Source organism: Catharus ustulatus, chromosome 4, assembly GCF_009819885.2.
Source record: "Catharus ustulatus isolate bCatUst1 chromosome 4, bCatUst1.pri.v2, whole genome shotgun sequence".
NCBI classification, from domain to species: domain Eukaryota; kingdom Metazoa; phylum Chordata; class Aves; order Passeriformes; family Turdidae; genus Catharus; species Catharus ustulatus.
In genome coordinates, this window is record NC_046224.1 from 48,609,749 (window position 1) to 48,637,695 (window position 27,947).

General features: G+C 37.9%; 1 protein-coding gene across 1 annotated transcript in view; it reads right to left on the reverse strand.

Moving 5' to 3' along the window:
* Positions 1-472: 472 nt before the first annotated feature.
* TRHDE (thyrotropin releasing hormone degrading enzyme) overlaps positions 473-27,947 on the reverse strand; it is a 205,119-nt gene continuing 177,644 nt past the window's right edge. Inside the window, exons 14-19 of the mRNA XM_033057476.2 lie at positions 27,673-27,770; positions 27,081-27,188; positions 15,905-16,072; positions 15,241-15,381; positions 8,792-8,873; positions 473-7,000 (exon numbers count right to left, since the gene is read on the reverse strand). Of these exons, the coding sequence (XP_032913367.1) occupies positions 6,857-7,000; positions 8,792-8,873; positions 15,241-15,381; positions 15,905-16,072; positions 27,081-27,188; positions 27,673-27,770 (741 nt within the window). The 3' untranslated portion in view covers positions 473-6,856. The remainder of the gene's footprint in view (positions 7,001-8,791; positions 8,874-15,240; positions 15,382-15,904; positions 16,073-27,080; positions 27,189-27,672; positions 27,771-27,947) is intronic.

Sequence of the window (27,947 nt, forward strand, 5' to 3'; positions counted from 1 at the left end):
GAGACTAGGTCCTCACAGCCTCACATCCAACTGTCTTGCTGAGTTGAAACTGTTTGAGTAAGATCTATAAATACAAATAACCAATGAATATTTTTTTCAAAGCAAAATGTCCAGAACTAGAAGCCATACATGCATGTACACATGGCACATAGAAAGAGCAATGTGGTATTATGCAATCATCTGTATTTTCTCTATATGAAAATGGCATTCTGATCTGGCAGATATTTATATTAAAACATTGGTGAACTGCATCTAAACAGAATCAGTTTATATGACACCTCTTAAATGACAAAAAACCTGAACTCCAAAGAGTACAGATTTGCAAACTGAACAGTATTCAGAATTAATCTAAGGTTGAGACAGAATTAACAGAGGCACTCATCCTTTATAACCAGCATTAATAGCTGCAGGATGACTTCTTTTTGCTTAAGCTGTCAAAAGATTTTACACGTGGAGTCTTTTGGAAAAAAAATGAAATTTATCATCAATCCTTTATTTCCAATAATATGATCCATTTACATCATTGATGTGTGTGTAGTTGGTTTTCATAGAACCAATTTATATTCTGCAAAAATACAGCAATTGAACACCTTTCAGTAAAACATCAGACAGGGAGATACAATCTGTTTTTATAAGGCTGTATGTTTCACCCACACCAAAGCCTATTGTCTCTCAAAGGTAACAACAACATAGCAAAATTACATTTACACATATAATAAAGCTGTCTTTATACAGGATACTTATACAGTAATTACAATGATTTTTCTATTAGAAACGGTCAGTTTGCTCTTTCTTCACAAGAGTGTCTAAGTCCAGGAAAGTCCATCTCTGCTGAAATAAATTGTTTGCAGGAAAAGAGAGGGTAGTAGCCACACTCTTCACAGTAATGTATTCTACAGTTCTCCAAAAATATTATAAAGCTTTATCACACTGGAAACAATCACAAAGTATTATTCTAATGAAAAGCCAAAGGAAAAAAAAGAACATTTGTCATCCAATATGTGCTACTGAAACCTAGATACAAAGATGTGAAACATCCTGTCCAGCAGCTGAGCTGCCCGCTCCAGGGCTGTTTGGGGAGCAATGGGGTAGATCCTCAGCTGGAATTCACATCAGTCACTTCAACAGATCTACCTCACTGGGCACCAACAGAGGCTCTGTGCCCACATATGCTCCACCAGTTTGGCTGCAGATTATTTTGAAGTTATAGAAACCAATGTATAAAGTGGAGTGAAACGTATCACAAAGAACTGAGACTGCATCTTGGCTGCTGGCCTGGTCCATTGTACCACGGCTATCCTGATCAAGCAAATGCAAGTGATGCTGTCCAGAAAACGTTGGGACACTCTGGCAGGAGCCTCCTGGCTCATGACTGCTGCTGCAGCACAGCCCCTCTGCTCTTGCAAAGCTGCTCACCTGTGTTCTCTACCAACGCTGCCTTGATGTTCTTAGGAAATGGTGCACATGAAATAAGCAAAGCATTCTGCAATTCTCTTTGGCAAGGTCACACTTACTTCACTTGTTACAAATCAGTCAAATATAAATGCCTTTTCTTAGGAGAAATTACATTTGGTCTGACTCACAGCATTTCTCATGTGGGTGATTCTCTTTAAAAACATCTCAATGAAACTGGCTCCATATGTCTTTTAAATTCCAGCCTCAACTGTCACCATATTCTGAAATCAAGCTCAGAATTCCCCTCCACTGTCAGCACAGACACAAGATAGAATTAAGTTTTACCAGATTCTTCAAAATATCCTCGATTTTAAAATTCTGCCCAATGAGGGCATGTGGCCTTACTTTGGTGAAAAATACTTTCTCCCCTTCCTTCCCACTCAAAACAAAATTACTCATGTCATCATGGACTACTTGCTCAAGTCAGAGGGGTTTCACTGAGGTTCAGAACTGGCGTTAAGATTGGCAGAACCTTGCACATCATATGAGGAACAACGTTGCATACATTTTTGTATGCAAAAGGGATGCAGCACAGTCATTGGAGCCATACTCTTTCTTTACACAGGCATCCGATTGCTTTTTTGGTGTTTTTTTTAATGGTATGGGTACAGTTACTACTATTACTAGAATTATTACCACAAATAATTTGTAGTACATCGTTCCAACCCAGTTGTTAGAAAAAACCCCAAGAAATTCCCAGTACACTTTCCAATATTAACAAAAACATCATAAAGAAAAGGAGTGTCTGCATTCCTATTCATACTTGAAAATTAAATATTTGACTGTTAGAAAATACTTCTGAAGAAGGGACACTATAATATTCTAGATCTTTACAAACATTTTGGTCAGTACTTTTCAGTTAGGGTGACTGGAGCTCAGGACTTGTGTTTTTTCTGAGCGCGCAAGTCCATTAGCTGGACCTTTGCTTTCTGCTAGCACAAGGTAATGACATTAATCTCTGAAGATCACCCACAACCCATACTCAGCCAAGGGACCTTCTGTCACTTCCATACAGCTCAAAGGAAGTTGGATGGAGCCTTTCTGCATTTCAGTGGTTCCCTGCTGCTTTCCTAACCCAGGTGGTCTGGCAGCAGTGGCAGGTGATACAGCCAGCAGTTCTGACTGCTCCATCCATAGCTGGGCAAACAGACTCTCTACAGGCTGCTCCACAGCTGGATGGTCCTTTTATTCCTTCATGCTCATACTGACACTGTGGCTATATATCCTGCTTGGGGCAGACAGCTGATATGGTGAGTACTCATAGCAAGAGTGGTGCTAAGCTGTTTATATACATTAGCAGTATTCAAACCCACATCCATTTTCCTCAAAGAGAAAGTTTTTACATTTGGCTCAAAGTCTATTTTCAGTATCATTTATGATCATGTGGAAAACTAAAACATTTTATGCAGGTATCTAAATAAAGGCACCCTCTCCTGCAAATATTAGCTTCACTTTATTCTATCCAAATAATTAGATTTTTATGGCAGAAGTATTTCTATGGGGGATTTTACACATACACACACACACACACACACATTCTTCACTTTTTTTATTACTTACTACTAAAGACTTAATTGTATGGTTCAGGATCTTTGCTGTGAAAGCACACTTCCACATCAGGGCATATTTCCTTTGGCACTTTAAAGATCAGTGAAATATCTACAACAGCCCAAAAACTACACAAAATTCACCTTCAGTTTCCAATGTAGTATCAGAATTCTTGCTATATTCACTGAAAAGATAAACAAAGGTCACAAATTTAGATGCACTTGAGAAAACATGAAGTTTTTTTATCATAATAAATGTCCAAATGCTCCCAGTAATAGCAGAAATGACATGTCATTTCAGAAGAATGTTTTCACAGTATTCTGCCCTCATCACTATTAGTAGTTACTACCATTTTAGCAGCTATTAGCAGCGGATACATGAATAATTCTACCAGCTACAAAGTAATAGGCCAGATACTTGTAGTGGACAATTTTATAAAAATACAATACCTATTTAGTTATGCTGGCATAGAATCACATATATCCATGTCTTCCTATATGATTTAGGAAGCCTATGAATTAATAACTACAAAGGATCCTGAGTCATACAAAGGCTGATTAGAGATTCTACCCTCATCAAATCTCTATAAAATGACACCCATGTCCATGTCCACACTACATTCACATTTTGCACAATCTCCTCTCACTAGAAAGGACAAAGTCGAACACTGGATTAGAAAATGCTGAAAAGTATGGAGTATTTGGCTTCCTAATAACAACCCAAATCATAAAAATGAAGATCATCTTTAAATATGGACAAGGGAAGAAAAGGACTGGTAAAAGAGACAGCAAATTAATATGATAAATAGATTTTTCTAAGCAGATTCTATTAGAACTTTCCATGAGGAATCAACTATTCTTTAACACGCAGTTGCGTGAAACTTCTAAAAAAAAGGTTCCTAAAGACATATAATAAAATGCAGGGTGCTTGAATATTGCAGAAAACAGTTACATTTTTTTTAGATTTAATCCATTTAAATTTAATCCTGATTCAGTGTGAAACAGCAAAATACAAACCATAAAAAATAAAATAATCGAGAATTGTAATGGAAAGGCCAGTTCAACCTTAGAGCAATAATCTAACATTATTAGAATACAACAATTATAAGCAACACATCAATAGGTATGTATAACATATACATTTGGGACTTGATATCTGTGGTAGACCAGTTGCTCAAGGCCACTAAAATATCCATTTACATCCAATACCAGTTAAATGTGCAAGAACTTCAACCCAAATGAGCAAGAGTGGAAATTTCTGTGCACTGTGCTAAACACACAGGCTATAATGAACTTTTGACTTTGGAATACACTGTCATCAGTGGGAAGATCAGAAACTTTTATGTGCATATTGCAAGGTATGTGGTTTAATCTGTGGTTCTGGAAAAGTCATCAAGACAATACTGAATAAAATTGTAAAGGGACAGACCATTTCACACTCTTCTGTTCTCTGAAATCCTCCAAGCAATTCATATTTGAGGGCTTGGCTTTCTGCACAATCTTTGGATATCACAATTTTGGCCTTCATTACAGGGTAGAGGTTATATTAAATAGTATTTGGCTTGCTTTTTTGTTGTAAAAAAAAGTCTGCATGTGAATTTTCTCAGTAGAAATTGAAAATGTGATGCTACATACTGGCATTGAGGTTGAGTTTGGTCAACCGCATAAAATAATACTTTTCACTTTTAAATGCCTTTCATAAGAAGATATTCAAGTGCTTTGCTAACATTAGTCAAGCCTCACAACACCCCTGTGAGGTAGGTAAAATACAAAGGAGGAGGAGGATTTCACTCAGCTTCGACATGATAATGTCTCTGGGCAGCAGGTTCACTGGTACTCCAACATAGCACAAAGGTTTAGGGCTTGCTAGTATAAGGCAAAGAGTTAACAGTACAAGAGCACAGGATTCCCTCTTCTTTTGGTTATACATAAGTCAAGCTAATGTGCTACACAGCACCGAGCAGCTGAACAAATGCCCACACATGGATTTCATGCTCCCAATCCTCAAACAACACCCTCCGAAAGTAAAGGGCACACAATGACAGGTGCAAGATGGGTACAACAGCTTAGTTATGGGATGGGTCTGCTAGTTTTTGAGGAGCAGAATACCTTGGGAATGAGAGCCCAGAAAACAATACTGTCTCCACACAACTCTGAAAATATCTGAAGATCCTTAGGTTTGTTTTTTTTTCACACTGATGTTTCAATTCACAACTTACTGGGGATAAGCAGCTGCAAGTGTAAAGCATGTTGGTAACTTCCATGCCTTGTGAGGGCAACAACCAGATAGAATGGCTGCTCTCTACGTTGGTGAGCCATGTGCATGTACATGGCCATGATGTGGTCAGATGGTTGGGATAGGTTGGGATAGGATAAAGAAACACTGCCCCACATCTACATTCTACCTCTGAAGCCACAGCAATCTGACCCCTGGAAACTGTATGCTTGCGCCTTTTTCCTCTACGCTGTAGACACGAGAGAGAGTATTTGGCCCCTACCAGTTTTATCCTCAGCATTCAGCTCCAGAGTGCAGATAGCCATTGTACAATTCCACTGTATCACTGATCTTTCAGATTAAGGATTGAGAAGAAACAAACATGATTAAGAAAAATGTCATTCATGAACAAGAGTCCACGTGAAGTACAAGGGGACAGAAAGAAAAGCATCAGTACAAATAAACACATATACACCCCCTCCCCTCCTTCTCCATATTTCACTTTTCAATGATGGCATAAATGGTACATTCCATATTTGCAAAAGTATTGCCCATATAGAAAATCTGACCTGTCTATCATACTAAATCACTACAGAGATTGGTCTACCACATGCAAGACAGCCCTCTTGGGTAATTTTAAGTCTTTGCATGCAAGATATTCTCCCTTTTTCCTAATTTTCATTTGAATCTAATGTTTATTTATAATACTTGTGCACTGTGAGCTACAAAATTTACTACTGCACCGGCTGGGTGACCTGGGTGATCCATGGTGAGTATCAGTGCCTTGCAAAATAGCTAAGAGGACGAGGTTCATGGATTCTGTGATATTAATTCAAAGCTCCTGCCCCAGCACATGTTCACAGTTGAAACTACACTGTTTCACTGATCAGCAGTGAACAAATGTATATGATTATAATGCCATGATGATGTCCTTCTCATTTTCTCTCTCTAACCCCGCTCCTGGCCCTTTTCTCTTTCTCCTCTCTCATATTCTGCTTATTTAAATATAGGAATATAGAGACTGCAGATACAACCGGTAACTCAAAAAATGAGCTGGCATCTTTGTAACCATTAAGAGACAATCTGAGTGGTAGACAAATTGGCAGCAAGTGGGAAAGTTAATTTTACATCTCATACCGCCCCAAGCTGGAAGCCTTCTGCGTTTCCTTTTCCTTGCTTTCCTTTTGTTAATTGAAATAGTGATTGTCGTAGAGTCTTTGTGCTTTGTATAATGCCCAACTTTGATGTAACCAGAACTCACATACAAAATGTGGCTGTTATACATAAGCATGCTAAAATACAGGCAGAGACAGTAAAAGCATGCACAAAATAGTCTTTGAAGGATTTTTTGTTTGGTTTTTTCCAACAATTACATGCACCACTTAATATCATGTTTGGTTGTGTACATTGAGGACTGAGTTTCACAAGAATTCATGATCTTCTCTTCTGAAAGTCTTCTTGACAATTTCACAAGAGTTCAGTGTAAAAAGAAACATCCACAACGAAAAAAGCAATAAAACAAAAAAACCTTATCCCTGCAATCTGATCTTGTCTTCATGATTTTCATGTTGAACACTTTTAAAATGTCTCCTCTTCCCCTTGCAGTGAGCCATGTTAAATGATTGGCGAAAAATACAGATTACTGTGTCAAGGATTTTCTTAGCCACTGGAACAGTTCTTCCTTATAAAGCCTTTGCCACCGTACGTTGGCTTCCACTGTTTCCACAGCACGAGAGAAAGAGACAGCAGCTCCCCCTTCATAGCTCTTTATAAAGTTCTTTAGCTGGAAATACAAGTTAACAGGTTAAATTTGCGGCAACTAAAAAAAGTAAATATTTCCAGTGCACACAAATAAGTCAGCCATTTAGGACAAACTTCCCCAATCAACATAGAAGTAAATGTAATATCAGGTAGAAAGATTTAATAGGAAATGTATTAAGACAGCAAACTGTCAATTAGATGTGATGCAATTGCTTCACATTGCACTGGAAGATATTGATATGTCATTGCTGGATCACATTAATATAATTACCTCCTTCCCTCCTGCAGCTCAACTGCTGCACTGCATACATGGCTGCTCTAAACTTTTATTTGTACCTAAGAAACCAAACTGGGAGCACTGGAATTGCTTCTAATTAAGGTTTATATGCAAATATCAGCAGAAGGTAGCCCTGATACCCTTTGATTTTATCAAGCTTCAAAACACATCAATTTTATTTTGATGTGCAGATCCTTTTTGGTTACATAACACAGGTCAGTTGCTGAAAAAAGGAAGGGATGGTTGCAGTGAGAATGGCAAAATAGCAAGTGGGCATGCATTTGACAGTCTTTGAATGCCTGAAACATACTCCTTTCCTAATGAGAAAACTTTGATCTTTTTTCTGCAGACTGAAAAGGTTCTTGCTTTGTTCGTGTGTATACTCAGAGTATAGCACCAGCACCTGGATTATTTTAATCACTGGTGCTAGCAGGTTTTCAATTATCGTTGTTCTTTTCAAGTGAGAATTGCAAAGCAATAGATTTCAGGTTATGTTGACTTGTACAAAATTAGATGGTTTTAGCAACACTTAAGAAAAAATAGTTAATTTTTTTTTTCCAGGTGACACCAAATTCATCTCAGTTTCTAAATTATGACTTCCAGAAACAGCTCTGTGCCTGGGCTCAAAACTGAAAAGGTTGATTCTGCAACTGTCTTGTTCCCATCACAGTTAAAAGCATGAAAGGGACCTGGAAACTATCAAAATCAGGCTTTATCTATCTCTGAACTTTTTACACCAAAATGTTTACAATATCTGTTTCTTTTAGCAAAGAATAACAAGGCAGCTTACCAATCCTACCATAAAGGTGGAAACTAAGAGTACAGAAGGCTTCCTTGTGCAGGGCAGATACTCAAATGTGACCAACAGTGTCACTCCCACCTGCGGGGAGGAAACCACTTGTGGCTCCTTCCTAAGCTACTGAGGCCACCAGACTTGAGTGTAGACAAATGGTTGGATGCAAAACATCAGAGCACAATCAGAGTTCAAGTAATGGTGGTGTTGCTGCATAAGAATGACTGTATCCATTTGGAGCAGCACAGAGGGGATGCTAAATAGGGTGCAGCACAACTGCACAACTATTTCAGTCAGGACAGATGTTAAGTTAAAATAATAAATCTTTCCCATCAAAGGAAGAAGTACAAATTATTGTGGTGTCATTTGGCCACCATATTTGGTTAGCAGATTTTCTTACATGGAAAATACTGCTGCCCTCTGTGGCATATGCTAATGAAGACAGAAACATCTCATCTTCAGTTTCTCATACAAGTCAAGAGAAAAAGACAAACCTTCATATCCAGCCAAGCACAAAGATCTGCCTGCACAATCCCCCTCCTGACACCACCTCTACACATTTGTGCACCTTGAGATCTGCTCCTCATCCTTGTGCTGCCCAACAGGTTGGTGCTGCACAGGCAGTTGGGGCCTCGACAGCAGCAGAGAGAACAGAGTTTCTGGACAAGGGTGTAATTGTTCCTGCCCTGCTCCCTTCTTGCAATGAATACAGCCTCACATGACAAAAGTAATTTAAAAATTACCTCTCTTAGTTCTCCTTCAGTATTGAGGAATTCTGTGACCCCACTGACAAGCTTTGAATTCATAAATAGTGCTTCTCCGTACCTGCATGGGCAAAAAGAAGATGCACAGAGAGTTACTGCCAGGTCAGCTGAAAATTAGAAAATAATCTTCTGTAAGCAAAGGAGAAGGCATAGGACTGATTTTGGGGGATCGAGGGAATAGCACTGAAACTGGGAACTGGTATGTCAGGCTAAAACCCTAGACTGAAACCTTCTTTTAGGCTGAAATGTTTGTAATTATTAAGTCAGTCGCTATTAAGCAGAATGGGTTTAACTACAGGCACAGATGAGTGCTCCAGAAGAGGAGAGGACCAAACCACCTCCCATTTAATGGAACAGATGAGACTAAGGGGGAACCTCATGGCAGTCTACAGCTTCCTAATGAGGGGAAAAGGAAAGGCAGACACTGCGGTGATCACTGACAGGAACAGAGGGAATGGTCTGAAGTTGTGTCAGGGGAGGTTTAGGTTGGATATCAGGGTAAGGTTCTTCACTCAGAGTGTGGCTGGGCACTGGAACAGGCTCCCCAGGGAAGTGCTTAAAGTACCAACCCTGTCTGAGTTGAAGCAATATTTGGACAATGCTCTTGGGCACATGGTGTGACTCTTGGGGATGGTCCTGTGCAGGGCCAGGAGTTGGAATCGATGATCCTTGTGGATCCCTTCCAACTCAGCTTATTCTGTCATTCTGTGAAATACAGCTCAAAATACAGGTGCCAACGAAGGAGCAGAGCAGCAACTGTGGAGAATTATTCTGAGGAACTCTTCAAGCTGTACCATTAAATCAGACTTTTTGATGTGCTGAAGCCTTCTCTGCATTTTTGATTCATCCACCTCATCTACATTACAAATGGCCTCTCAAAAACTGAACTGAATCAAATTTTCTTGTTCCAGTACCTGATAATTAAAATAAACAATGCTGATAGGAATAATACTACTAAAATAATCCCCTGGGCCACAACATAGCATTTCAAAGAACCAACCTGGAATGAAAATCTGAAAGATTGGGCAAGGAATATTTAAAGGATATGCAGAAGCAATCAACAATGACCTCTGGCAGGCAGTTGCTTTGAAATTGGCCATTCAAATCCTCCTGTCCACTTGTTTTTCCACAAGTCTTTTTCAATATTCCAAATGAAGCACTACATCACTACTGACCATATCACTCCTTAAGTTTTACATTTCTTGTTGGAATAGATCGTGGGGTTTGTTGTTTTGGGGCTTGGTTTTTTTCAGTCTCCAGAATGAAAAGTATAACTCCATTGAAAACCAGAAGTAAGTCAAGTTAGATGTCATTCAGCATAGTAAAGGTAAAAAATAGTTATCCTTATCTATCTATATCTGCATGTATGTCCGAAGCAGTATCCAGCTAATCTGAGCATGACTGGTTTTAAGACAGGGAATGCAGATCTCTTGTCAGACATGTATTACCAATAAATATGACTGAAATTATGTTCATCTGGGGGAACAATTCAATTCATCGTCCACTTTTACAGACTGATTTATAGAACGACTTCAAAATTCAAAGTGAAATGAACTAGCACAGTCACAGCTTTCTGTTCTGCTTCTGTTAATCCCAAATTGATTACCCCTAAATGCTTAGGTACTCTAAGCCACAGTTCTTTCAAAGGGGAGAAAGAAAGAGAAGAAGGACAGCCAAAGCAATAGGTACAGAAAGATGGGGAGGGAAGAAAACTAGGATCTCTTTGAAAAGATCCCGTTTTAGGGAAGGTTTATGCTATATTGCTTGTTTTCTGGAGCTCTTGTGAGGAAAAATGCTGTTAGAGGTATCAAAAATCCTACTCCCTGACCACTAATAAATGAATTATTTATGGCTATTTCAGCAAGTACATCTCTTTTGCCAAAACTTCAGTCACACCAGCATATACAGACATCCAGAGGCAAACTGTGGGAAGTAGGGATTTCATGGCACTTTAAGCACATTTAGGCTTTCTAACAAAGCCCTTTATTATTAGAGTCTCAGACATAATTGACTGTTTGGAAAACTGGAAGCTCCTCTTGATGGAATATTTTGACAAGGTTACCAATCCACTTCAGACAAGCAACCTTATAAAAACAGCTGCAGAGATTTTATTTTTCTTGCAGTCTACTGTAGCCACTAAAGTGCAAACAAGAAGTAACAGAATTCCTTCCACTAAAAATGATACCTTCATGCCTACCTGTGCTGATTACTGTACATTATGTATACTTGGTAAAAAGTCAGCCATTTACAGCAATTTCTATAGAAGCTTTGCTGGCAAAAAAAAAAGCTAGAAATGTCACCTTCCAAAATAGTATTTTGCAGGTGTGAAACTTATGAATAAATAGGAAAAGTTTTTGGTCTTACAAGTGTCATCTCACCATTCACTGGAAAGAAAACAGTACACCAGAACCAGGGCTTTACATGCCTGAATTTTCTGGAAATATTCTGGAGACTCTCCACTGCAGCTTTCCTTCTGTGGATGTAAACCCTCCAGTGCCCCACGTTTTTACAGGCTTTGCACTTGTGCAATCTCTAGAGGCAGCATAGTTCATTTACTTTGGACAGATATAAATGCCTTCCCAAATGCTGACAAATGATCCAGCACTTGAGAATGAAGGAATTCTTACAGGCAGCTGATGTATTAAATTTTCACACACAGACATGTGCTCACAGGATGAAAATGCTTTAGGAGACAAGGTAGGGCATGATCAGGTAACATGAAGTCAAGCATAGTATTTTCCATTCTCTTTTTCAGAGTTGTAGCAGTCTTAGTCCCACAGATTTCTCACTAAAGACTTGTTAGGCATCTCAATTTTTAAGTCACCTGTGTAAATTATATGAGTGACTTTGAAGACTTTATACATCATCAATATGTTCTGGACAATGGACAACGGACTATGTAAAAATATGAAAGATTAACAATATTTTGTGGCAATTCTAACTCCTTGACATGCTATGTATAAAAGTAAGATGAAATAGAGTTATAATTTAATCCCCCTCAGCTATTTCACTTTATTATCTGAAGCATCAACACTTTTTATACTAAATTAAATGGAAAATACCACTGAGATATCACCTTATTAAATTAATGTTTCATACAAAGTATTTTAATTCTGAATCAAATTAAATAATAAATTATAATTGTAGTAAAAGGATGCCTTGGGACAAAGTCTACTTGATTCATATAATCCTAGAATGGTTGGGATTGGAAGTATCATTCAGTTCCAATCCCCCTCCTATGGGCAGGGACATCTTTCTCTAGACCAGGTTGCCCAAAGTCCAAGCCTCACCAATCTCACCGTAAAGGAATTCTTTCTATTATCTAATCTAAACCTGCCCTCCTTCAGTTTGTAGCTTTTTCCCCTTTTCTTATCACTACATGTCCTTGTAAAAAGTCCCTCCTCAGCCTTTCCTGTAAGGACTCTTTAGGTACTGGAAGGTGCTATAAGGTCTCCCCAGAGCCTTCTCTTCCCCAGGCTGTACATTCGCAACTCTCTCAGCCTGTCTCCATAGGTCAGACACTCCAGCTGTCATATCACCTTTGTGGCTGTCCTGGGCACTTGCTCCAAGAAGCACATGTTCTTCTCGAACCATAATTCCCCAATAAAGCTTATATTTAAAAAATGCAGTAGTGCAGTGAGCTCAAATCAAAAACCCAAATCATAGAATCATGGAACATTAAGGGATTAGAATGAACCTTAAGGACCATCCTGTCCCAAGCCCCATCCCTCCATGTGCAGGGACACCTCCTGCTTGACCAGGTTGCTCACGCCTTATCCAACCTGCCTTTGAGCCTTGCCAAGGGATGGGGTATCCACAACCTCCCTGGACAATCAGTTCCAGTGTCTCACCACCCTTACAGTAAAAAATTTCTTCCTAATATCTAACTTACTTCTTCTATTTGTACCCATTCCCCCTTGTCCTATCACTACAGTTCCTGATGAAGACTCCCCCTCTGGCTTTGTGGTTGGCCCCCTTTAGATACTGGAATGTTCTGTTAGGTCTCCATGCAACCTTCTCTTCCCTAAGCTGAACAATATCAAGTTCCTCAGCCTGTCCTCGTAGGCGAAGTGCCCCAGCCCTCTTCCCAACTTTATGGCCTTCCTCTGGACTCGTTGCAGCAGTTCCATGTCCTTCATACTCTGGGGACATTTGAACAGCACTGCAGGTGGGGTCTCACCAGAGCAGAGTAGAGGGACAGAACCCCCTGCCTTGAACTGCTGCCCACACTGCTTTGGATGCAGACTGGGATTGGCTTTCTGGGCTGTGAGTGCACATTGCCAGGTCATGTTGAGTCTTTTATCAACCATCACCTCCAAGTCCTGCTCTGCAGGGCTGCTCTCCAATCGCTTCTCTGCCCAGCCTGTGGGTGTGCTGGGATTGCCAAAATCCAGGTGTAGGACCTTGCATGCTATTGTGTCACTCTTTCACTGAACAGTTATGGGGCAAGGTATTAATCAGACTGGTTCTATCTCAGTGTCTCATCTAAAAGGTTCTAATCTATTATAACAAAACAATGTTATTTTCAATACATAACACGTATGTACAGCTTGCATTAACTAATTCATTTCAGTGCACTGAATCTTTTGGTGATCAAAAGAAACTCAACTGCATGTCACATTTAGAAAAATCAACAGCTACAATATTTTTGGTGCCTCTGACTTGTGTTTGGAGACCAAACTAAATAAAGGTAACACAAAGAGAGCGTCGAGCAAAAAGACAAACTCTGTTATTTTCATTTTTAAAAAAGGGCAGTAACAGGTCTTTGATGAGGTCTTACTGATTGTTATGAATTCAGATTACACAGTGATGCATCGCAAGCAAGTGAAATAAATACAATTCAAATTCCAGGTAAAGTTAAGCTATTTTAAATTATAACACCTAAATGACTTGGCCTGTGACATAGTTTGTTAAATATTTTCTATTTGTCTACACTGCTTAACGCTGCCCACATCTAAAATCACAGGTGTTAGGCAGGTTGTCAGATAAACATACTTACTAAGGCAGGACACAGCTACAGCATATGTATTTGTAGCAATACAGATTTTCATGGCTTTATGACTAAACTCTGGATAAATCCCTGAAGAAACCTGGAAAATTATTTGCTATCTGCACTGGGTTGTTTAATAGTAATACATCTGCCATCCACTTTCTGTGTACAAGTCCAGTTCCTGGACTAATCACACCAAAAGAAGAGATTTCTTAATTTTTAAACTCTTCAGCAGTCTCACAGCTTTTTTTTGGAAATGGCTTTCAAAAAAAGTATGCTCTTGCAATATAAATTTCCTAAACCAATTCCAGCTCAAACCTATTCTCCCCGATGAACTTCTTCTAAAATCCTATTTCTTCTAAAATACTACTAAGTATCATCCAAAACAGTATGAACAATTTTCTGAATTTTTAGGAAAAATAAAACTCAGTGTCTGAGTGTCATTGACTCTTACTTTGATACCATGAAATGTAGGAATTTTGAACCTGTATTCACCGGGCACTGGGAATTAGTTGCTTAAATAGAGCATCTTAAATGTCTCAAATATTCTGTGGTACAATAATTGTCTCCTCACAAGTCAGAATGGAACAAATCTGCAATGCCTCTCCTGCCAATGTGTGACCTGGCATGGGAAGCCTTAAAAACTTGGACACCTGCCTCTGAATCCGAATCTCATCCAAGTTGTGGTCCTCTTTAATCTGCCAGTATCAGATGAGCTACTGTGCAATCTTTCACACCCTTAGGCTGTCCCTAAAGAACTACAGAAATTTGTCATTCATTGAATTAATATCAAAATCTTCAACACAAAGGTTCTTAAAATGTTGACTGGACTTCAGAGTAGAAGCATGTAGCACTTGTTCAAAGAGAAAGAGAAGTAGGTGTAAGGAGCAACCTTGATTCCTTTCTGTTCATCTATTTTTAATTCAAAATGTTGCTCGTCTATTACTTGAAACTCACCTTAAACACAGAGTGGAAAGAAAGGGGATGACACTATATTAACATTCTTTTGAAAATTGAAATGTTTCAAAATGTGCAATTTTTTCCACAGCAGAAATAATATTTTTGAAAATACTATTTTTTCTATCAGACTTTAAATCAGAAAAATTCCTTTGGGAACTGCTGTTTTTTATCTTCGTAAAAATAAGACTGCAGCACTTGACATATAGATAGAATTCATAATCATAAGCACAGACATAATACACTAATATATATACAGATGATTGCTAAGAGACAAATGTCTCTCTGTGTATGTGTATGGTAATCCATGAATAAATGCATTTATGACTCATATGTAGGTATTTCATATTTAGAGGCATCTCTATTTATGGATTAAAAGAGAATGGACTAGATTCAGGAACTTACACAAACACACACCTATACAATACTTACACAAATTATATCAAGATGAGAAAATGAAAATAAGAATTTTTATCTTTACCTAGCATTTAGTATTTTCCATTTTTCTCTAAAAAATTTCCAAGCAAGATCCCTTCCATGCGGATTTCGAGCTACGTGGATTATCACATCAATTGCATCCTGATCCAGGACAACTTCTGAGTTGAGAGACAAATTCAAAAGTCTAGTGGGAGAAAGAGGAATGTTTAGTTTCACAAACACATTGTCTAACATCAGTCCACCAGAAAACTTGTGGGGAAAAAAAAAGCTCACTGTTGAATTGTTTAAGTAAATTCAGTGGTTTATTTCTATGATTCCAAAGATGGGACACAATTATGATTCTGGAAAATCTTGATGTAAAAAGATTTCAAAAAAAGCTGAGTGCAACTTTACATGTGCACTTTTATAAAATCTGTAAGATCAAATTGGTCAAGACATGGTAAATAAAGGACATGGTAACAAAAAAGCACCAATAATTATTACAGAATTTTAAACATTTCCAATGAACAAAAGAAAATCTGGAACTGAAAAGATAATATGTGTCAATTTTCCTATGCATTAATGCAAAAGTGTAAGATGGTTTAAACGGACAGTAAGTCTGTACTTGAAAATTTGAAAATTTCCTTCCTTTAAATGACAGCTCAAGTAATGATCCATAACTGTTGAAATTATTATTATTAACAGATTCAAATATAGAATATTTTTACCTGTTGAGCAAGTTTCTGTCATCACTGCAAGTTAAGGCTTCTAAAAGTATTTTCTTCTCAGAGACTGCTGTGGTAGAATGAAATTTCATCCAAATGAACTCCCATACGTCTTCATCCATCAGTGAAACTCCTGTACAGTAGACAATGTCTCTCACATTGAGAGGGATTCTACAAGAGAAATCAGTATTAGCATTTTGGTAAACAAGCAGCCTCCTGATACTGCATACAAAGAGGATCATTTCTGAGACTTCAAAATTATTGTTCAACAGTAATGGTTTTTTTTGAAAATTACATTTGCTTCTCTTTACTGCCACCAACATTTTCCAGGCCATCCTAATGGGCTTTCTAAAGGCTAACACATGCTTGCCATTTTCTTCATAATGCTGTCACATTGTCAAGAGACTATAAAGTATGGTCATGTCGTTCATCAACTCATAATGTGCCACATAACCTACAGGTAACATAAGCTCTCCAAATTAGTACAGGATCTTATCACTCTGTTGCTGGGCTCTATGCCAAATCTCTTACTCTTTTTGTCCTTTGCACTGTTTTACAACAGGACCTAAGCAGCCAGAAACTCCTCCTTGCTTGTGCTGGAAAGTGCTTCATCTTCATACAGTAACATACAAGTAAGAAGGATGTGCTGTGACAATGTTACTTAAGCATGATATCATTAGGAGGGAAGGATTAAATTACCAAATTCAGACCCAGTGTATATACAGTATGTGTATATGTACGGTTTTCTTCTAAAAAGGTCTCAGCTGGGCTTTCAATTTCCTTGCTTGTGTTTCCTACACAAGCATAGAAGCTGAAACATTCGTACCACTGTCCCATTAATTCAGGTAGGAACTGTGGGCTGGAAGGACTGTCACTCTGTGTTTGGCTAGTACAGCCACAGCAGCAGACGTACCTAGAAATGGATGTCTAACCCCAGAAAGGACAGCACTCCTCACTTTCAAAATTTACAGTAAAACGTATCAATTCAATGAGCTTTCCCAGCTAGTCCATTTTTTGCATTCTAAAGGTCAACATCAGCAATTTTAGCAGCAGTGTAGTCAATAAGCACAGGATCATTTGCATCTCTGGGAAGGAAGGAGACCTTCAGACAAGTGATGGAGCTGATCCCATGACCACAGCCTGGATGTCATCATTTTCCTTGCTAAGAAAACTCCACTGCCACCAAATCAGTAGTAGTATACTGGCAGTGCTGAAGTAGATCTAAATTGCTATCATCCAATCAACTGTTCCAATGAAGGTTTTAGGTCTGTACCTATAAGCTAAATAATTAGGACAATGTGAAAATTCAGTCCCTATACTAAGACATGGAACACAAATGCTGCTTTTAAAAGGCTTACCTTCAGAAACTACAAAATGTACAGCCGTGAAACACCACAAACTACTCCTGTGAGAGGTCTGTAATCAGCACTGTAGACAGGGGGGTTCCTCTTGTGGAAATAAAAATTGCTTATGAAAATGTGAAAGTAATTTCTCTTTAACTATTGCCCCTGCAGAGAGTCCTCTAATTGAATTTTTTCCATTTGTGGGGATTTTTGCTTTCTCACTTGTCCAGTCATTTTGGGCACGTATTCTATCATTATCTAAATATCCGAAATCTCTCCAGTCTACAGGTTTTTTAATATTATAGGTTCCTGGAAAATTGCAGTTCCAAGGCACTAGATCAGCATGTGAATGTTTGCCCCTTATATTAACCAAATCTAGTGGATAAAATTACCATTATTTTGGTACTGCTTGGGTTTTAACACCACAGAACACATCCTGTTAGTGAAACCTCATCTGTGCCTTCAAGGTTGCTCTCATTTTTAAAGAGCTAATATGATTGATGGAGACTTCAGAAGAATAAAAATAAACGTTTAAGAGCATCACTTTAAATGGCTTTAATTTGAATACTGATCCAATTTATTTAACTTTATTTTTCTTGCATTAGAGATATGGTGAGAATGAAAGATGTAGCTAGCTGAGATAGTTTAAAAATTAAACAATTTGGGAGAAAAAGTTAAAAATTAAACAGTTGGAAAAAAACTTAATTAAAATCATACTGTGCATTTACAGGGATTTCTTCTTGTCAAGAGTGAATTATAAAGCTCTACAATGAACTAAGAATAATGTTCTAAGTCATAATTAATTGGTACATATTTGCTCCTATTTAAAGTATGTTCTAACAATTGAAGATACACTTATAAAATTGGACCACAATTAGTTATCTTCTGGGGAAATTGTGTTCTAATTTTTTAAAATGTAAATGCACACAGTTTAGACAGTTCTTTGATTAAGTAACAAGTTTCAACACCATTTAGGGTACTATTTGACAAAGAAAATTAATCAGAAACATTATTCTTATTTTTGCAACAATTTAACATTTAACTTAAGCCTATTTTTCTTGATGACTTTATTTATAATCTTGTTTAATAGGTTACAAGACTCAGATAAGAAACAAGAATGAAGTATTAGTACTTTGTTGGCAGATCCATAATACAAATTCTATTGCAAAGAAGAGAACCATACAGCTCATTTTTAAAAACTTCAATCCCAAATTTTATACTCCCATTCTCCACTACAAAATCCAGGAGTTATGCTGCTGGTACTATCGTGCAGAAAGAAGAAGGGATGATCCTCTAACATAGCACCTATCCAGTCTAGAGAGGGTTGAACTTCCTCTTGAAAACTGAGGCACAGAGCTATGACGGGCTTGACATTCAGGCACCTGTCCCACCTTGAATTCAGGGGGAATTAACTGAGGATGTGACTACTCAAGGTGTCTGGGGCAAAGCTAAGCAGAGACCCTGTCCTGTGCTCCCAAGTTTCAGGCATCACAGGGTCTGACAGGGGTAGTCAGAGAATGCATCATCCCTTAAGTGATGGTGGTTGCCATTGTTTCTTCCCATTCCTGTTGGAGATCCCCCACAAGTGAACACACAACCAGCAAAGTCAAGTTCTTCAACACTGATTTTAATGACTAAGTGATAAGTTAATTACGTCTTTGTGACACTAATCCCTAAGTAGATATGTCTTTGTCCATTCTGTACAATTTTTGAAACAAAAATATGGTAGTTTCTGATCAATTGTTTTGCAAAGTTGTGGAGAGATCATCCCTGAATGAGAAAATTGGAGAATAATCTATCTAAATTCCAAGGATTTCAAATTAATTACTGCTAATCCATAATCACTACATACAGGGTCATTTTACTGTGGTGAAACACAAAAGTCATACAGTAAAAACATTGCCTGAACCAACTGCCCCATAACGCCCAGTTTTATCTTTTACAAGATTAAGTTCTCTCTATTTAGACCCAGATGGTCTTTCAGAGTGCTAAGTCCTTGATTAACTGGTGCACTCAACAGTGTTTTCTTCCTCCTTAAGTTTTATTGACTTGAGTGCAAGATTCTACTCAAATGTTGTAACAACCTATTAATTAGTAAATCACTTCAGCAACATCGGCTCACATTAGTTGGCAAAGCTCCAGAAACATTTCAAAATGCATGAATAGCTATGCCTGATTTTTTTCAGTAATTAAAAACTTCCAGGGGTTGTGAATACAGAAGAAGGGATTCACTTTATTTTTTTAAATTTATCAGACACTCATGTGTGAAAAAAATTAAAGTAACTCTCATTTTTTCACATTTGCTGCTAACAATTTCCAAAAATAGCTGCTAGGCATCAATCCCTTGAAAGAACCCAGAGCCTCTTCCAATAAACTAACAAAGTAATTAACCTGTTGGCCATGTTCTCACAAATACTTATGTAGGCGGTTAAACTTAAGTACAATTCTAAGTTGTTGCAAGACAGTAGCATTACTCGTGTCCATGTGGAACACAGAAATAGAATTATCTACCACAAGTAATTAGATACAGAAATAAAGGAGGAAGAAAAGAAAAGAAAAAATGCTTGTTTGGGAAAACTTTTGATTTTCTATCACCTAAGCCAGACTTCATTGAAATTACTTCAATCAATGAATGGCAATTTGTTATTTACAACTCCCTCAGATCCATGGGGAGTTTTGTTTATAGACATGCAACACACTCCTGCAATTGTTTTTCTGGTGGCATTTTCACTGAGTTGTTAAAGGTGCAGTCAAGTAAGCACACTGTCAACTCAGGCAGGTGGATGGACATTAATTCATTATTCCTTGTACAGGAAATACAAAATCTGCATGAACAAGTGTGGAGGTTCATGACTCACAAATTTGGCTTGTTGGTTATCACTAGCCTTCAAATTATGTGATGGAAGACATTTACTTCATTATTTACACCCCTCTTAAAATGATGAAAAATTAACCAATGTTCCTAATCATCACAGCATCATGACAGAAGTGAAATGGCAAACAGAAGTCACTGAGAAAGCCCATATCCACATTATTACACGTTGAAAGATTAGATGAAGTTGTTTAGCATTACCTAGTAACCAGAAGTGGTTCACTTGTAATGCAAACAACACACACGTGTTCTGACTTGAAACCCACAGACAGAAGAGGAAAACTCATCTTTTATCCTGTTTTCAGTGTAGCAGGGCACCTTCCCCCCCACAAGAGCTTATCTGTTGCTTGTTAACTAGTCACATATCTGGAACAGGACTAGCTGTCTTGTAGTGAGTTCTTTTGGCACCATGGGATTAACAAGAGTCTGGCATCTCCCAAATGCCAATAAACATCTTCATGTCGAAGTGAGATCTGGAAGATAAGCTGGATTTCTCACTGATAGACACCTTACTTTACAAACGACAAAAACTGCACCAAACTCTCACAAAGCAGCGATCCTCTACACATTCCATGGAAATGTGTGGAGTTTATCCCGTGAGGAGGGATGCTTGCTTCCCAGTTACTCCCACAGAGATTGAGCGAAGGAATCTGGGTCATTGTCATCATTTTGGTGTAAGTTACATTTGACTCCTAATCAATTCTATTCCTTTTGCTAGCTTTTATATAGGTACCTTGATGTCATGCACTGGCTTATGTCATGCTGTGATCTATAGTAGTTCCTTTTAGTTTTATACTGTGTAGTAGCTAACTCTGATTAAGCTCTTTTGTCTGTTATCTCCTGTCTGTTTAATAAATAATTCATTTTATTAAAATAGACCTGATCTGCTATCCTTGGTAGTTGAAGGCCACAATGATTTCTTAAATTGAAACTGTTGCTGAAATCTGAAGCTAGGACAGGACTTGTCTGAAGCTCCCACTGGTCCTTCGACAAGGCCCCACCCCAAGATTTCTTGGAACAATCTGGATGATTAGACCAGAACAGTATTAAAATATCATTCAGAATCATCCATCAGTCTCTACTTCTCCTCATTCACAAAGACAGACAAATGCAAACTTCATTAACCTATGGGTTACAGAATGGATGCTGGCTTAGCCTAATTCAGTGCAGCAACCTGCACTCCCCCCACTGCAAACATCATCAGAGTGCTTGTGACAGAAGATTAATAGTAGAAACACTAAAAACTGTATTAAAGCTAAAATCACCCCAAAGTGATATGACATCAGCATCAGTGAAATGCATTTACTCTAAGTTTTCTAGGCAATTAATTAAAGTACTTTGTTTCCATATGAAAGACAGCAATAAATAGCAATGGTTACGTTTACAAAGAAGTTAAAAATCAGAGCAAAGTGGCTATGACTATCGGGGCCTTCCAACAGGTCCAGTAACATCTCACAGAACATCTGCACATGATTGTGTCTGATGCAACACTATCGTCTCCCACTGTTCAGTGCTGTATGTCAGCAGAACAGCATCACCACTCTACTAACAGAATCAGAACACCAGTACTTCTTTTCCTGTTGAAGGCAAGTCAGCTGTCTCAATCAAAGCAGCTCTCTCTCTTATTCACATTTACATCATCCTGTTTAAATTTGCCCCAAGCAAGAATACATCCAAAGTCAACTTTGCCAGCAGAAATGTATACATGGCAACCTGTATGGCAAGAGTAGCTGGAAGATAACTGTACCTGCACCCACAGAGATGTTTGCAAAAAACATGCTCATGTCTATGGGTAAGTTATGCTTCAAGTCATCATGGTGTGTATTTGAACATTACTCCCCTGTTGTCACCTGCCAGGAGTTTACATATTGCAGCTCTCCATGCATTCTTTCCTGAACTTCAGAAATACATGTTTACTCAACCTATCCAAGGCAAGAAGTCTGAAAATGCTAATCCTCTTAGAAACATGTTTTTCTTTCAGAATAGATGCAGTGAAGGTTAAAGGGGTTAACAAGGCTGATTATTAAGCTCAGGCAGGCATTGAATGGTAATTTTGTTAATTTTTTAGGCTGAACCACAATGCTGTTATATCTAAGGAGTGTGAATAATGTATTTCTTCACACATGAAAGCTTCACAGGGATGAGCTCAGTTAAATGAAGGAAGAAGCAAACATCTTTATTTTCCAACAGTAGCTTCCCTTGTACAACATCCTGCTGTTGACTGAATCCCAGTAACTTTACATTCTCAAACTACAAGGGAAATTTTAACATGGTTATATGTTTTCCACTCTATTTGTATTCTTCTGAACATCAACATGAAAGTTTCAAGGGTTTGCATTGTTCCAGTATAGGAGCAAAATATATCCCAATTTAAGAGAGTAAAAATTATTGTTTTAATATCATGATCAAGTCAGAAGTAAATACAGCCCTTCAAGCAATTAGCCATTTTAAAAAGAGTAAAATTACTAAAATTGAGTGATTAAAACACTTCAAGAAGTACTTTGAGGTCTATCCTCAGATCTTCAGTAGAAAGAAATAATGACCTTTTTTCAACAGCTGCAAGAATTAAAATACATCAATACCTAAACCAGAAAATCAAGATGTCTCCTTACAGTCTCTTCTGCTTCTGATGTTACGTGTTTGGTTTGCTCCTTGTACAAATTTCTTTCTCAGTTATGCTTTTTTTTTTCCATTGTGTTTTGCCCTGAAAAAGTGCTCATGAGCAATACCACCTGAAGCCCTTCACACACTAAGCATTTCTGGTATTTCAGGAACTGAAGCTCCTTTTCCCTCAGATGAATGCTCTCTCTTCTTTAGACTGGAGAGCTGTATCATTTCTCTTGCTAATGCAATCAATTCCAGTGGGTGAGCTGAAGCTAGAGGAGGCAAGTGTGTTGCAGCACCTCAATACTGTCCCAAATGCCTCACAGACAGGGCAGCAGGCTTGCTTTCTGCATTGGCACATACAGGGCTGAGGTACTAAACTGAAGCACAGCAAACTGCTGGAATCTCAGCACTACTGTTTGAAATGGTGTTGAAGAGAAGCTTCTCTGCCAGCTGTGTTGGAAAAGAAAAGGAGCAGTCCTTTTCCTGCTTTAGTGACAATATTGAAAGGCATCTTTTGCAAGGACTCCATACTCTACGATTGCCATTTATGTATTTGTTTGATATAGGTATCTTACTACCTGTAGTGCTGCACCCTTAGAGGGCACACTCACACTTCAGAATCTCACATTAAGAGGCTCTTCACAGCACAGTGGCTGCCTGCAGATGCATTTTGAGAGGCCCCTAAATCCCCCTGTAGGAAGCGTAACTCTGATCGTCTGATTCTGCCCTGAGCCAGGCATCCAAAAATGAAGCAATGCCTAGTCACTTTAGAAATTCAAGTCTTCACAGCCTCTCAGCTGACTTCCACTTCCATGCATAGAAGCAAGTGTTGTAGATCACACATAATTTGGATTTTTTCACTAATTCCAGAAGAAAATTTGCAGCACTTTAGTTGGAAATCTAATGGCTTTTTCAAACTGTACTGGAAATACAAAGAGGACCTCTGTCCTTGTGCTAAAAATGACCATTTTCTTACTTGGTGAACAGTGGTAAATAATTTGCACAGTAAAGAGTATATAATTACAAAATACTAACAGTATCTAATATCACAATTACTTCACTTTCTTATTGTGAAGAGTAGATGGTAATTCATTTTTGGACCTACCAGATTAAATGTAATTACTAAAACCCACAGCAATTGCAAGCATATGCCAGCAAAACAGAGTCAGATGTTATTGTACTACCCAACACTTCACCCAAAAATAAATATTACCAGTAAAAAAGAAAAAACATTTCAAAAGAACATTTAAAAATTATAGATTAAAAATGTGGCTAAAAAAGTTATTAATGTTAGCACTTCTTCAGTATTATTAATAGCACATTCTCTATTATAGTTATTTCAACTTTAACTGCAGCAATTTCCAGGGAATCAAAAACCTCCTTTATATGATTTACTGCATTTATGTGATATTTAATATCACATTTTAATACTGAGTTAATTTTCAGTTGATTAAAATCTTGAGACACAACCAAATTCCATTGTCTCTATTGCTTTAAAAAATTTTTGTCATGTTCCAGAATAAAGTTTCGGGGAGGGGATGGATGGACATGCTGCAAATTAGCCTTTATTTTTACTGTCACAGTGACATTCATATTTTATCTATGTATAAAAAATCTCTGAGTTCTCTGGAACTATGCAAACCCACCAAAACCAGGCTTTCTACAATCATCAGTCAATGACACGGTTCTGTTTCAGAAGAGGGAATGGCAAACCGAGAACATTTACAGTAATTGCTGCTAAGGAATGGAACAGGCAAGGATACGTAGAGTTTCTGTATCTGTCACCAGCTTTTGTCACCAGTTGTCAGAGAAGTCTGGAGAAAGAGAAGCAGCAAAGGAGAGGAATTTCCCCTTCTTTTTGAGGAAACAAGCTCTGAGGGAATCTTACAGGTTCTGAGGAGGCTGTTTGCAGCAAATTCATAAACAGCTGTTAAGGGTACCAAACTGAGCAAAGCACTTGATTGATGAGAAAGAATACAAAATGCACCTCTTAGATGTGCTCTCTGCATATATCTTGTACGTATCTGCTTACCCTTTGCACTTGAGCTAGTTATTGTCTCTGAAGTGCTAAAAGAGGCAGAAGTATGACTCAAACACCGTGCTAATTGAATTCTGATTGTGGAATCATCAGTTTCTTGGCAAGAAAGCATTAAAAAAGATCCTTTGCTTTGCTTTTGGGTTTCAGTCCAAGTTAGCTTAAACTGAGTAAAGGTGCTATGGGGTAGCTCTGACTCAACAGGATCTGAACATTCCTGAAAGAACACTGACATATCCTACAAATGCTGTTACTGTGAAACACAAGCTGATTTTATGTTTACTGAGCTGCTATTACTAGCAGTCTTGGTAAAGTTGTTTCAATATAAGTAGATAGGAAATGAGTTTTGCTCATATATTAGTTACATTCAGGATGTGAGACTGCTCTGAGAAAACTGGGAAATTCTGGAGCATGGGACTGAACAAATCCTACAATCTTAAAAAATAAATAAAAACGTGTCTCTATCTTCTTTGCCAGTTGTACCCCTATTTATCAGCTGACTGTCAATCTCTATTCTGTAATTACATTATTTGCTGCAGCCATTTTTCAAAACTGTGCAGTTCCTTTGAGAAACACATTGCTTTAACTTAGCAGCTATTCTCCTCTGCCCTGCTGGTGCTTTTATCATAATACTCATCATATGCTGGCAACCACAATCTTCTGCTACCAAAAATGGCCCCATTGAAAGGCTAAGATGAATCTTCAGACAGCTCCATAAATTTATTCCTTTTCTCTCTAGCTACTCTTAGCAAAGCAATAAGGTTGTGTTTTGTTATGTTTTTCTTTTCTAATGCCTCCTTTCTTAATCCTATTGGAAAGACACAGGCAGGTAGCTTTGCATGGTGACAGCTTTTTTAACACTGAATAATCTACTGCTGTGTGTGCTAATAGGTAATGCTAGGTTTGATTAACTAATTTTGCAAATGAATATCTAAGTAAATTACTTTTGCAGACTGTTTCCAATGATTCTTTCTCTTTAATTGCCTCTTTGAATAGCTTCATACTGATTGTTGCTGCTTATGATAAGAATTAATATAATACCCTGGGGTATATATTTCATAGTAAATATATCTGGTATCACTTTATACAAGTAAAAACCCTCCACCTCACACACATCTTACTTAAAGGTACATAGTCATAGTTTTGAGTTATTTTTTTCCCCAGAAGTTTCAAAGTCATATAAGAATACAATTTCCCTTCATAGCTGGTTTTAAGAGACATTCGGATACTGATGTAACTGGGTACGCCCATAAAGAATTTTTAAAGATTACAAAGGCAGACAGAGATAAACTAATTGCAAACAAACACCAGCAAGTCCAAGAAATCTCTGAAAAATCCTGCTTGCTTGTATGGCTAGAGAGATCTGATCTATTTGCCGAGCTAATACAAGACTGCAACTAAAAACGAGAGAATTTTTCTCGTATCCTTTTTCTTTTGTACCTGAAAGTAAAATATTTTCTTTTAAACCAAAATACCATGTCATGTACAATTGTGTACAGTGCACATATTTCACATAATCAGAAAATTCACTATTCTTTCTAAAGAAGTTGCGGTCTCAACCTATACTCTGCATTCATCTCACAGTCCATAAAAAAAAGACATACTTAAATATTTGAAATGTCATTTATTTTATATTTCTTAGATGCTCGCCTTTAAAAGATAAACTTCATACATTGTCCATGGCCCATGCTCCTTTGCCTCAGCTGAATAAACCTGTGTCTTGACAGCCTAACTTACATATTTGCTGTCAAACCACTACAGTGCTGCTAACATTCAAGGCATCAGCTCTAATATTATCTGCTCTCTGAAACCATACATGAGCTTTTCATGTATTCCTGAAACACATTAATTTTCAAGTCTTCACCCTTACATACCTTGTAACATTTCCCTCCAGCACATCTCCTTCCTTACTTCTCGGTCCTTCTCTCTCTAACCTCCCTCACTTTTTAAATGTTTAGAAACGTTTAGCACTCTTACCCCAACACAGGTTTCATGTTTGTCTAACATCATGGTGTTCACTCACTGTTTTTCTTTCTTTAAATTCATCCATCCATAAAATCCATCCTCTCATCTTCTAGTATAGAATTATTCAACAGTAATTTGTCAGGAGTGGGCAGAAACCCCTCCACCAACTCATATATGCGAAGTCAAATAATTCATTCTGACACCACACAGACATTTTTAAATGACAGCTAGCAACCTCTGCTTCCTCCATAAATAAAACTTTTGAAAAGAGGGTAGAGCAGAGGGCAGGCAGGAAGGGAAGAGCTGTACTGCTTCTCAGTAAGAGAAATGTGAGATACACATTTCAGCTCCACTTACCGGTTCCTATTGCTAGAAATCCAGTCTGAGATGAGCGTTGCAGCCTGTTGGTGACAGTGTTTGTTCCCAAAGCTGCAGGCCAACATGATGACTTCCCGACGCAACTCTCTGTCCAAATCAAAGAAAGCAATAAGGCTGCATTTACAAATGTGTTGGAATGTTTAGAGAAAACTATTTCTTGTAGCAGTGACAGCAACCAGCAGTTGGGCAACACAGCAAAGACAATCTGGCTTTACAAATCTCTGTGTCAATTTATTGCCTGCAACAATTGAAGAAAGGTCATGGATCAAAACCAACCCCCACTTACACCTAGGCACTCTTCCTGACCACTGTGATCACATGAGTGTAAGTTCTTAGAAATACAGTGTAGTCAGATATTAAGTTAGGGCTTAGGAAATCATGTTCTCCCAACTTAAGAAAGAAGAATTCATCTCACAGCATCTTTTTGCTCTCCTTGCAACCCAGAAAAGAAAAAGCAGAAGCGTGACAGAGCTAAGGAATTATGACTGATCTATGCTAAACATGGATACATTTTAGAAGGGTGCATTCATAGAAGTATATTTCACAAATAAACAAGTAAATATAACAGTACTCATGTTGGTATGATGCTTGAACAAGTGATTTGTTTAAATTGTTTGATGGCCATCCAAGCTTCAGATACATCGATGCCACTTGTCTTAAAATATACTCCTGAGGAGAAAAAGAAAAGTGTATTTCATGTTAAAATAACTTATTTTACTTGAAATTGAAATATTGCTGTCTAGTGAGGTTTGGCCACTCTTTTTACATTCAAATAATATCCAGTTCCAAAGACTTAGCAAAGCTACTTGTCCACTTATAATCTTCCTTCACTGCTATAGTAAGAAG